General features: G+C 34.7%; 2 protein-coding genes across 2 annotated transcripts; one reads left to right on the top strand and one right to left on the bottom strand.

Moving 5' to 3' along the window:
- The first annotated feature begins 384 nt into the window (after positions 1-384).
- On the top strand, positions 385-4,598 carry ubald1b (UBA-like domain containing 1b). Its single transcript, XM_055188858.2, has 3 exons — positions 385-644; positions 970-1,023; positions 3,568-4,598. Exons 1-3 carry the CDS (start codon positions 537-539, stop codon positions 3,862-3,864), a joined length of 459 nt encoding a protein of 152 aa, XP_055044833.1. The 5' UTR covers positions 385-536; the 3' UTR covers positions 3,865-4,598.
- A 1,108-nt stretch (positions 4,599-5,706) lies between these two features.
- Positions 5,707-11,336, bottom strand: LOC129431110 (intercellular adhesion molecule 1-like). The gene is made up of 4 exons (XM_055188851.2): positions 11,035-11,336; positions 8,203-8,457; positions 7,773-8,111; positions 5,707-7,519 (listed from the first exon to the last, which is right to left on the bottom strand). Exons 1-4 carry the CDS (start codon positions 11,162-11,164, stop codon positions 7,395-7,397), a joined length of 849 nt encoding a protein of 282 aa, XP_055044826.2. The 5' UTR covers positions 11,165-11,336; the 3' UTR covers positions 5,707-7,394.
- Positions 11,337-13,653: the final 2,317 nt, after the last annotated feature.

Raw genomic sequence — 13,653 nt, 5'->3', positions numbered from 1 at the left:
GATTTCTCGAATCATTCTCGCGGTACTTTGACGTCATCCGGCTGTCGGTTCTTGCAGCGCCAAATGAAGCCGAACAAGCCTAATATTTATGAAGTGACACAATTCACAGAACAAATGCAAATATATATATACAGAATAAGAATATTTACACTAATAATAGATAAATAAAATAGATAAATGAGTAAATAAATTAAGACAAAAAACGGAACTGTTTGGAACAATGCAATAAATAAATAAATACAGAAGTATCTAAGGTCTAAGGTTTTGCAATAGTAATCTCTATTTTAAACACCAGCATTTTTTTATCTAGGAGGTAGTATGCTCTCATACATGCCTACAAATCCCAGAATTCTGAGAATTCTGATTCGTCCTCACTATTGTCGTCCAACAGGGGGCGCCAAGAAGAAGTCAACGAGTTCACTCAGCCACAACATTATTTGGGTTTCAATCGACAAGTTGATGTTTGGATCGTCGTGTTTAAGGGCTGATAGCTGAAACTTTGAACTCACGCAATTATTTTGTTTTCTAGACGGATTATGGAGGAATTAAGACATCAGGTTATGATAAATCAGTTTGTTCTTACAGCCGGATGTGCGGCAGATCAAGCAAAGCAACTTTTACAAGCTTCACATTGGCAGTTTGAGGTAAGTTATGTTTGTTAAAGCACGTTCATTCATACACAACTAAAATTCAGTATTTAGATGCAGAATAAGAGGGAAAAAACACAAATCATTACAATTAACTGTTAGTTTAGATGATACCTATTGTGTAACTTACTTTACAATCATGCAAGGCAGGAACCTTAACATAATGTTTTAATGAAACATCCAAATATTATGATTTAAAATGTTGGTTTCAATATTTTCAGTAAAATATTACGGTTATTAAGTAATGATTAATGCCCTTCAAAAATACTTGCATATTTAATCTTTAATCAAACAACTGATGGCTTTTTTTATAATGTTGCAGACTGCGCTCAGTACATTTTTCCAAGAAGCCAATATTCCTTACAGCCATCAGATGGTGAGTATATTTTTTTAAATCCTGTTTTTTAATTGTTTTATTAATAGTTTCAATGTCTGTTATGATGACTTCCGCCATGTTGAAACCACGAGTCAGACAAAAATAAACACAGCCTGTCATGTTTATCGCGAGTGCTACATTTATGTATTTTAAGATTCTCAACTTTATAGTATAAAGCGGATATGGTCTCCCGTTAGGGGTTCAATAAATGTTTTTATTTTTAATACGTGTATAAACTGGACTCATAGAGTTGCGTTTTTGCAAACGTGTCCAAAGTTGTGGGGGAGGGTGATTCCAGGAAAAAGAGAAACACGAGTTTGACACGGAGCTGTTTACCGGACTCTTAAAACATTACACTGCCTTACATTCACAAGTTTAACACAGTGTAGCCAATAGAAATACTCGATGCTTTTAAGTTGGTTGTTTTTTTTAAACATTTTGGTTACGTAAATAATATCCAAAGTTAAAGAGGTTACTTAGAAATAGTAAAACTACCGGTCACGTGCAAAGTGAGTTTTGTTAACCCGTGGAAAGCACCCTTGAATTTGACTTAAGTAAATTAGTGTAAAACTTACCGGAAGGAGTTGAGTACACACTTGATTACCAAAGTATTTGTTGACTGAACAGTTTGTAGGAATAACGTAACATTACCCAGGTGAAAAGTGTACTAAAATGTACTTTATTTATATGTAATATTTTATGCACTAATTTTATACTTGATATACAACAAATTAGTCTTGTGCTATTTTGAGACATTATTTATTTTAATACACTAAAAATCTGTGTTAGTGTATTACTGGTATTTCATTTTTTTTCAAGTGCACTGAAGAACTGATTAAGAAGTTAACTAAACCTTTAATTGGTATATTTAAGTACTTTAAGGCAGTGCTTCTCAAACTTTTTCAGCATGCGGCCCACTTTGTGTACGGTGCATTCCTTCACGGCCCCCCAAAGAAAATTTATGACAAAAAACTGTTCTAAAACTTCACATTTTAATTAAACAAAACATTAAATTATACACAGTAGTGCTGCCTAATTTTTTTTTTAAATAAATTAATGTATTTTATAAAAATGTCATAAAACTGGGCCCCCCCTGGCACCATCTCGCGGCCCCCCTGGGGGCCCCGGACCCCAGTTTGAGAACCACTGCTCTAAGGTATACTTTATTTTGCATTCCAAATAAATAAATGTGTAGCCCAATAATAATAATTTGAGTTTATGACATATATACTTATTTCATCTTATTTGTACAAAATTACAAATTTTTTTGGTTATAAGAGAAACGCAACATTCACATTCTAGTTTGTTTTTAACACGAGCACAAAAGCACAACGTGACGTCAAGGGTGTTGTTTTTCCCCTGACTATCTTTTGACACTAGACTCTGAGAGGCTAAACGTTGCTATAGCAACATTAATGTCGGTGCATCAGGTCTGAAGTTTATTCAGCAGAAGTAGCCAATCATTATTGTAGCCAATCCTGTGTGTCCAAAGGTCTACAACTACAGTTATCACCATCAACATTCCAGCTACTTCCTCAGTGTCTTGTTTTGGTGTTTACTTGACAGTATTACTTATTTGGGGATGTAACATGATGAGTAGGAGATTTACATTATGAATATGCAGAGACTACATTGAGACTACCATTTCAAACGATGTAAACAACACTGGTCCAGAAGCACTTCTTGTTTCAGTTTTTTAACCCTAGATAAACGTTGGGATAAAATAAACCAACAGAACATATAGAACTGAATTAACTGAAGTTAAACAAACATCTTAAAGATAATGATATATGTGAAATAAAAAAATACTGTCACAAACTGTAACAGGAAGTGTTTCTGGACCAGTGTTGTTTACATCTTTTGAAATGGTCTATAAATAATGGCTCTTTGACACTACCAACACGCATGGCTTGTTTGTTTAAACCAGTGGTTTTCAAACTGTGGGTAGGGACCTACTTTTGGATTGCACAGTGGGATAAAGTGGGTTGCATGTTGCTTTAATGTTGTGGTGAATGGCACAAAACACACTTTAGTCCAATTAATGACAAGCGATGACAATGATTTACCCATAGACTGTGAAAAATGACATAGAGACGTAGTGTCCGTGACGGCGCCATCTTGGCAGCATGTCACTGTGCATCGCTCACGGATAACCAAAAAAAAAGGGGAAAAGAGGTGGGATGTGGTTGGAGCTGAGGTGCCTGGTTGCTGAAACCACGCCTGCCTAGCTCGACAGTAGTGACAAAAGTGGCGGGTCAAATCACTCAATATATATACATAGGAATGAATGGGGCTAGGCTAAATGCTAACACATTCACAACGCGCTGTACAGTGCACGCATTGAAAAAAGATGGGTATGTATTAATTCGTCTAAGTTGAGGTAATAACATAGTTTAATATGGCAAAAGGGTAGACTATTCCTTTAAACATGTTGTGTAAACAGCCCCTCAGACAGTTTTCAATTCTGGGAGGCACCGTCTGTTTTTGCAACCTTTTTGCATTCCAACAAATGTTTACATTTGATCCTCTTTGTTTCAACTCCAGATGTGCACTCCAGCCAACACACCGGCGACGCCTCCCAACTTCCCAGACGCCTTAGCCATGTTTTCCCGCCTAAAAGCCTCCGAAAGCTTCAGCAACGGTAGTCCTATTGCTTCAATGGCCACGTCACCGGCTCCTCACGTCAGCTGGGCTATGAGCCCTCCAGCGATGCCTGGACACCAGGGACGGTGGACCTCAGGTCAGCTCCCAGCACAGACGGCATCACCCGGCTGGCCAGCAGCTGTAACTCAACAAGCCTCCGCCGAGCATGCCAGCATTGTCATGGAGGCCGAAAGATAAAAACTGTTTGCTAACCATCACAGCTTACAGGAACAGGAAGGACGGTCCTTCCTCTTGATGATTTTGGGCAGTTGATGTAAAACGCTGTGCTGAGAGCACAGGGTGAAAATGGGAGATTCATGGCAGCACTGATGATGGAGCAGCTTACGCTCGCTCTTCTGAAGATACGGGAGATCAGAGACTCTTACGGTTATATTTTCTGCAGATTACCAAAAACATGGGCGCAAGATGATATGTAATTATGTAGCATATTCAAGGATAACCTCAGACCAAAGAATGTGTTACTGAATCATATTTTCAGCAGTCGATTAATGGCTAATCTTTTACAACATGTTGCACCGTATACTACAGTAACTTAATGGAGAGAATTACTACAATGATTTTCTGGCTATTTTTGTAATGATTGATTTCTTACTGGTCTCAGTAGTGCCCAAAAATGAATTGGCTAAGGATCAGAAAGAATTTTTATGTCCAGAAGTATTTCTACATGTGGCCTTTACCTCTGAATACTGAATTTTGTTTCAGACATGGTCAGCAGCACTTAAACATTTGTTTGTTTTATCATGAATCCCTATTTTATTATACAGAAACAATGTTTTTTGCTTGTTTCTCACAGATCATCTCCCTGTTTAACTGTCTTTATACTGCCTCCACAATATTTGTGGATTATGTCATGGTTTATCATTTCCTAATTGATGTGTTTATAATAAATATTGTATATATATTGGAAAAAAGTTTTCTTGTGGTTGTTTTAACCAAGAGATGATTAGTTTAATTTGAGTCACAGCATATATCTAACCTTGGTATCAGGTTTTGCATTTGGTTCCTGATATGGATGTTTTAGATAATCACTAACTTGAGCAAGCAATGTTAACTAGAAGGTATAGTTTGTAAATATGAGGTAGCTTAATGTTGTCTTCATACCAATCTTGGCAATAAAGGTTTGTGTATTTGAACGTTATATATATAATTCACAAAAATTTATTAAAATCCATCTAAGCCAGGGGTCTAGTGCCATCTTGAGGACCTCAATATGATTTTAAATTATTTTAAATGAGATAAACTAAAATAAGATAAACAGTTAAAAAGTAATGTTTATTTATTATATTTTATTTGTTACTTGAAATTTTGAGTGGGGGGCCTCAAATGTTGTGGATAATTGAGGTAAAAAAAAAAAAAGTGTGTTAGTGGCCTCTTGTGGTCACTTCTTTGAACATTTCACATGATGTGTTCATACCGACGAAATTGTAATTGAGAAACCATTGACTCGGTATCCTGTAAAATCGAACGGACGTGCAACTGGGCACGCATAAACACATTTGTTTGTTTGTTTCTTACACACACTAACATATGGCTCGAGAAGTCTTGCAATATATTACAACATATATTACAGTCGTATGCTTTTTAATTGTACTTTTCTGTTTATGTATTATGTAAGAAGTACCTTACTTGACCAGCTGGGGTCGCAGTTTTCATTCATTTATCATTAAACACCATGGAACGTGACTGTATATACACAATGGCAATACTGCACACTTCCTTACAATTTTTTGTTTGAAATTGTTGCATTGCTTATGGCTTAAATAGACTTCTGTAAAGCAACATTACAGCTCTGTGGAGCACAAAAGACACAAATAATACATTGCGGGTTTTTTAAGCATATTTTAGTAATGTTAGTAATCCAGATGCACAGCCTCTTGTTTAGACAGACATTATGCAAATATTACAAACGTGCCCGAAACTATAACCTAAACTGTGCCTCATGAATTTGAATTAGATTTTTTACAGTTTGGCTGTTCAGTTATATTAATTAAACAGTGAGCCAAAAGGAGAAAACTATGACTACATTTTTTTAGCTCATTCAGCAAAAATGTGTTATTCTGAACATAGCCCTTACAAAATAGTACAAAAACCAAAAGAGAAATACAATATTTTCATTTGCTAAATTTAAAACAATTGTAGGTAGTTTTATATTAAGATCACAAACACAGTCAGCATGAAGTAAAAGTTTAATTAATGTTTAATTTAATTAATTTCTTTGCATTGCAACATTTATGAACACATCCAGTAAATTAACACAGACAGTCAGCGTAGATAAGATCAGAGGTCTCCAACCCTGTTCCTGGAGAGCTACAAGCACCAGCCCCAATCAAACACAGCTATACAAGATCATCAAATTGTTAAGGGCTACTTAAAAATAACAGGCAGTTGTGTTGGAGCAGGGTTGGTATTAAAGGATGTAGAAAGGTTCGGGAACAGGGTTGGAGAAACAAGTACAAAACAATACAATAGTCTAATCTGGATAAAATAAAAGCATGAATTACAGACTCCATATCTTTAAATAATTAAATACTTCATTTTAGCTATATTCTTTTACTAATAAAACCACGTGTTTATCAAAAGTCAAAGCAAGTTTAATATGTGTGTGAAGAGGTCCAAGTTTATTGAGGCCCTTTGTTCCACAGGGAATCCAAGGAGATAAGCAAGCCAAGTTTAATGGCAACAACCTCTGTGGAAGCACAGGGGCCTAAAATTAAAACTTGAGTTTTTGCTTTCTTTAACTTAAGAAAGCTGGTTGACATCTAACGTTTAACATCTTTCAGGTCTAATAAACACTGCAGACTAGAAACATTTTTAATAAAATCTTAAATAAAAAAAATGGTTATAGCAGTTTAAATTTATTTTAAGAAAAAAAATATTTCAATAACATAATAATTGTATAAATAAAATTATAAAAAATGTAAATATGCAAACATGAAGCCATAAGTCTAAAGTAGTTCCAAATATCAAGTTAACATCACAAAAAAGTTTGCGTCACAGTTTTAGCGGTTTTACCAACAATGGCCACTAGGTGTCCACGGTCTTGTCACAAATTAATAAATTACTGTAACTGCATTATTATTAATGCAAAAAGGTTTTGAAATATGAAACTGAGATATATTATACATAATTTGTCAACATTTTTGAGGATTTATAATAGGATATATTATTGATATAGTTTGTCAGGATTTTTAGGTTTAAGATCGGGTATTAGTGTTACAAACATAATAATAATAACAAAGTGGGCCCACCTGTGGACCCGTGGCATTTTAGAAAATGTCTTTCACTATGACATTCCTTTACCAAAATGGTGATGACAAATGAAAATTGAAAGTGAAAATGAAAGTTTTTATAGTTTGTCATGATTGGATAAGAATTCACATGCAAAACTTGGCGGGACAGTGACATTTAGCAGGATATAAATGTTTTGAGGCACAGTCTCTTCATAAACGAATCAATTACTCTCCCTACATATTTATTTTATAAAACACTGTTAAAGTATTCTAGAGGCTTAGACCTTTCCAATGATACATGGTTTTTCATGATATATAAAAATTAACATGCAAAATGTTAAAGTAAACAAACACAGGTGTCCCGCTCACAGGACGGTGCCACTTAAGGGGTTTTAAAACTAAGAAATGTCATTTACTAGGACATGGCTGTAAGTAATTTGGTGTTGATGTGAACTCCCTGATGAGAAGATTCCAGTTTCAGGTCAGCAAGTAAACAGAATTCTGGGTTAAGTTATATTTCCTGTATACTACACAAGATGTAAACCATATTACAAGTATCACCAGGACAAATATAAGAATAACCCAGAATATATTGCGCCCACCTGTGGAAGAAAAAAGCATTAATGATTTTATACATGGATTAATTCTTTAATGCTGAATCACTGCTTTTATATACACTTTTTATGTTGGCAGGACGTTTTTGGGAACGCTGGGAACTTTAAGGGAACGTTCTTAGAACTTTTTTCTGTTAGCTTTTTTCAATCGTAAACCTAAATCTAACATATACCCTAATTCTAATCCTGCAACAACTGTGTTGATCCAGGATCATATCTTACTTGGTGAAATCACGCTCACCTATGGTGATGCTGAGAGGTTCTGATGTCACTTTAGGAGGAGGTTGAGGTCCATATACTCCCAGTTTTAGTTCTGCTTCACATCTGTACTGAACTCCATCATTATCTCTGTTTGCAATGATCTGAAGTGTAGATGTTTTATTCACTGGGGTCTTGATGGTGTCCTTGGTGGTGTCATTGAAGGTCTCAGTTTTCACCTCTTTCTCTCCTTTAAACCATTTCACAGCGAGACTCTTAACAGGAGCCACATTCACAATATCACACTGGAGCTCATACTGTGTGCTGTTAGTCATTGGTCCTGCATGATCCACTGTGCTGATGGAGACACTATCTGGAGTCTCTGTGAAAGAAGATTTAAAAAACCTGAAATTACATTAATGATTGTAGATATTATATTCTGTATTTCAGATAAAACTCACATGAAAACTCACTGTAAACTGTGACTGAGAGTGAAGTTGAACATTGATCCCTATTGTAGGTTATATTGCACAATGGCCGTATGTCCCATCGTCTCAGGTTGGACACTCTCCAGGTGATCAGTCTGGCTTTGGTCATGGGTACTCTTCCTTCAGGGGCTTCCCAGCCAATCCCATTATGTGTTTCATTAGTGCTACATTCCACTGAAACAGAGCTGCCGTACTCCACAACAACCTTCAATGGGTTAAGCTTGAGAGGACAGCCAAAACCTGTTAAATAAAGTAGTCATGATACAGTATATAACTTTATAAAACAGTTAGTTCCAATCCTTGATTCTGATTGGTCAATAGCTGTGCTTTATTCATGATAAAACACAGCTATGACTGCTTCACCCAATGGTCCGAATCACTGCGCCCTTAGCAACACCCTTAGCAACCACACGAATCAGTTTGAGAATGGTTTGAGAAGGAATGCTTTTATTGATTTAAATTCATGAAAGTTGCACTAATGTAACCGTTTTATAAAAGCAATAAGATAATCGAGGCAAGTGCTGTATCGTGTATTAGTAACAGCTGAAGGGGTTGCAGGCACTCCGCGTCGGGTGGTGCCTAACAACGCCCTTCAGTCGTAACTTATTCACGATAAAGCACATCCTCTCGTACCTTATTGCTTACTTACAGCACCCTTATCTGGTATTAACATGCGTCTTCATAATGTTCCTTCAAAAAACTTACATCACAAAGGCAACAGAATAACGGTACTCAAATACTACACTTAAGACATTATCATCAAAATTATTCAACACCCCAGAGATAGTAATAATGTATTATTTCACAGTGTACACTTTTTTAAGTTACAGTAAAAAAAATTATATATATATTTGTAATGTGCGTTTTTTGAAGGAAGCATTACAGGAAGAGTATTTAACCCCTATTTGTATGGTGTGGTAAAAAAATTGTGTTAAAACAGAATTAAGCCTTTGAAAACACTCACAATTTAATGAGCTTGTTCTGTTACACACATACATACATTTAGTCCATACACGTGATAGCAAAAATGGTCAAAAAAGCTCAATTTTTTTTTAATTATGTCTACAGAAAGACACAAAGGTTCCTCACACTATGAGTTTTTAGGGACACAACTGGCTGCTTTATTTATAAGTTTTTTATTTGTTACAGTAGAAAACCTGTAAAGAATGTTGACCAAAGCACAATATTATTAGGGGGAATTCATGTTTAATCAGAGAAATTGAGAAAAGCCTTTAATTTACTGCCAAAGACATACAAGATGACCTGCTGAAAAGAGGAATACATTTTAATGCAGCACTGTAAACAATTTGCTGTAATTATGCAGCTGGTTGCCAGTAACTTACTGTAGAAGATAAAGACTGAAAATGTTTCATGTTCATTTAACTTTAAACAAACTGTTGCCAGTAAATAACTTAAATGTAAAATTTACAGTAAGTTACTGGCGGCTAGTTGCCAGTAATAACCAGTAATACTGTAATTCAGAATACAGAATTTGTTTACAGTGAGGGTAGAAGAAATACGCAAACAGGCCTTCAGGCCGGGGCATCTTGCAAAATGCCACTCTTGGCTAAGAAGAACATAAAGACTGACTTGAACATGTTAAAATTTATTTATATAAACCTGTTGAGTTCTGGAAGGATGTTATATGAAGTAATTTCGGTACACTGAAGCTTGATGATCAATTGACTTTCCATCATAAAGTATACATCTAAATCTACTAAAACTTGGTTTAGGGATCAGTCATTGGTTCTTCAGATTTTGTGGACTTTAATGAAAGCAGTGGTAGGTAACGTGAAAACCAAAGAATATACTTGAAGCTTTATCAAACAGGAAATGGGTCAATATTGCAGTAAAGAGGTGACAAGAGCTTCAAAGCATTTACAGTTTATTGGAGGTTATAAACTATAAAAAAAATATTTTCATAATTTTTCAACAACTTTACATTCTCAAAATCACTCAAATGTGTATTAATAAGCTTTCTATTTGCTTGTTAAGTCTGACGCTGCAACGCTTCTGGGTCCAACCGATCTCAAATGCCATAGGGAAATAATAAAAAAATTATGCTACTTATACACTCATTTCAAAATCCAAAACCACTAAAAATACCAGATCCTAATTTTTAAAACAAAATCCGAGATGAGCAGACATGGACTCATGGACATATATTTTTTACTAATTATTAATATGTTGTTTGTGATGTCATTAGCATGGAGACTGCAATGTAAATGTGTAATTTGAATAATAGTGTAATATGAATAACGGCTGTTTAAATAGTATCCTCTATCGCAGTGGTTCTCAAACTTTTCGGCATGCGCCTCCCTTTGTGTACAGTGCATTCCTTTGTGCCCCCCCATAGAAAATTTATGACATAAAACATTCAAAAACTTTTGAATTAACAAAACATATGAAATTATACAATGTAGTGCTGTTGGCTAGTAGCCTTAGTATGCTGAGGTTTATTTACACAAAATGTATAATAAATAAATGTATTTTTATAAAATGTCATACTGGGGGCCCCTGGCATCATTTTGCGGACCCCAGTTTGAGAACCACTGCTTTATTGAATCGGTGGAGGCTTGGATCGGGAAACATTATTCCTTATGTCATGACTTAACAAGGGGATAATAGTTTACTGATACCTCTGATGCATTTTGTTCTCTGAAAGTTTATATATATATATATATATATATATATATATATATATATATATATATATATATATATATATATATATATATATATATAAATATTCTCATCGTGTACTTGGCATAATTATAACAATAATGACAATAATAATAATAATGCTTAAATTCTTACCCTCGACTTGTGAGACCCATGATAAGTACAGAAAACTGATTAAAAAGTGACATAGCGTTACTTTAAACGTTTGTCGTCTTCTTTCTTTAATCCGGAATGATGCGGTATAAACCAGTGCTCGTGTCTGCATTGTAAAATCCAGTTTGCTGAAAATGCTAATTTTATAAGCAAAAAGTTTTAAACTTTAGCAAAAATGAATGAATCAATAACAACTAAGAAATAACAAATATGTATCTAGAGGGCTTCGTGTTATTATGTTGACGTCTTAAATTTGCTGAGAAATACAGGCATTATCAAACATATGACACTCCACAGTGACAACCAGATAAGACAGAGGGTGTTGCTCTATTTATGAAATTGTTGTTATAAGTTTTATACTATAACATAAATAATGAAAAACATTAACATAAATGTAAAGTAAATCACTAACAATTAAGAAATGTCAAACATACTTTCGTGAAAATGTTACTCGTCAGCAATCGTAACATAATCATCAAGAAAAAGACTGTTAATATAATTTCATTGCATTTATTCAATAAGGCACATGCAGATATACATAACATATCAATATATCAATGCAATACAGTCAACAAAAAATTGGCCGTCGCGCTGCTTACCCCTTACAAACTAACAAAAAATCGAACCATAAGAAATAATAAGAAAATGGAAGTAATCAATATTACAAACATAATAAAAAAATAATAAATTAACACCACTACAAAACAGGTTTCTAATTACCTTCTGATTGTTTAAAAACTATATTAACAGTTTGAACTAACTTTTTCGGAATAAAACTGTATAACTGTATTTGAATATTAGGACACTGTAGATTCTAATGTAAAGTCTAATTTTAATACACTGTAAAATCTTAAAATCTGCAAAGCTATTTTTAAAATAGTAAATAAACTTTAATGACTGACAAGAACAGTCCTCTTCATTATTACCTGTATATTTCTGTTTGATGTGTTTAACACCTTATACAGTAATTTTCTATTTTCATACATTATTTTAATATGAAAAAGATCCTATTAAACACAGTCATGCATAATTAAGGTGATGCATTATAATCACATCAAGATGCAGAGAGTATATTAGTCCAAAATGACATGTTGTCAATCTTAAAGGAACACGCCCAGAGTTTGGGAATTTAGCTTATTCAATGTATCCCCCAGAGTTAGATAAGTCCATACATACGTTTCTCATCTCTGTGCATGCTGTAACTCTGTCTGACGCAGCCCCCGCTTAGCTTAGCACAAAGACTGGAAGTGAATGGCTCCAGCTAGCAAACTTCTCCCAATAAGTGAAAAAATAACGCGAACATTTTCGTATTTATATGTTGTGATTTGTATAGTCACACCGTGTACAAATAACAAGTTCATATGAGACACAGCCATCTTTAAACAGTATACTACCGGGAACTATATTCTCTGAAGACGAAGCACTGCTACTGGGGCGGAGTGATTTGCTCGCAGCAGCCGAGAAGCCCCTGGTGAGGAGCAGAGAGCTCGGTCAGAGTTGTGCAAATCACTCCGCAACTGCCTATTTCGCTTATGCCACGGTCTGGCCCTGGTCATTTATAATATAGTGCTGGAGGGATTACGTATTTTTGTTGGGAAAACCCAGAACAGAGTTAACATATTAGCACTTCCGCTTACATCGTCCTGAAGTCAGCAGATTTTTTGAATAGGGTTTTGGTTAATTGCCTTAAATAAGATCTTGTTTTTTTCTATGACATAAATCACACCAGTAACATCTTCACTTGTCATTTTTAAAGATTTACGTGTCTTAAAAAAGGCAGTTGCGACATGGGACAGACATTGTCCAGGACTTTAAACATCATCTCGCATAAGAATCTCAAAATCAATGGAACATGGGCACAATTGCCAACAAACATTCATCCTTATAGTTCCTTATCAGGAAACATGTTTTCCATTGTGTTTAATAGAGTTTGAAAAAACTGTTGGAAATGAGATCGAGAGACTGCAGTGTAGTGGTTTTCCATGACATTTCACGCTACATGACATTTCCATGCTCACTTCAAAAAAGCATACATCATGTGTGACCTTTCAACGTGATTACGTAATACTTATTGTCCCCCTGGTGCGTCACACGGCTTGTGCAAAACGAGAAGTTGTGGTTTAAAAGTGCTTATTTTTTATTTTTCTTGCCGAAAATAACAATCATTTTGCTAAATAAGACCCTTACGCTGCGTTGAAACTGCAATTTTAAACTGCATCGAAACTGTAAACTGATGAGGTCCAATAAAGTCTATTAAATTACCTGGAATGTTTTTCTTAAAAAAATGAATTTCTTCTCCACTGAACAAAGAAAGACATCAACATTTTGGATGACGTGGGGGTGAATAAATTATTCTGATTTTTTAAATAAAAAAGTGGTGTGTTCCTTTAATCCCAACCACTTTATCAGTAGGTTCACATTTATTTGGAGTATTTTTTTTATAAAATACATTATTTAAATACTTTTTCCACATAATATTTGGTATTTTATATTGAGGTGTATTGTTATTTTTAATATCACCAATCAAATAACCATCTAACTAAATTTTCCCCCTGTACCTTGTAAATGTACCCAATTTTAAAGGGTACATTAAAATGACTT

The sequence above is a fragment of the Misgurnus anguillicaudatus genome, chromosome 19 (genome assembly GCF_027580225.2).
Source record: "Misgurnus anguillicaudatus chromosome 19, ASM2758022v2, whole genome shotgun sequence".
In the NCBI taxonomy this organism is placed as follows: domain Eukaryota; kingdom Metazoa; phylum Chordata; class Actinopteri; order Cypriniformes; family Cobitidae; genus Misgurnus; species Misgurnus anguillicaudatus.
The sequence above is the reverse complement of the archived record's forward strand: the minus strand, read 5'-3'. Positions and strand labels throughout refer to the sequence as shown.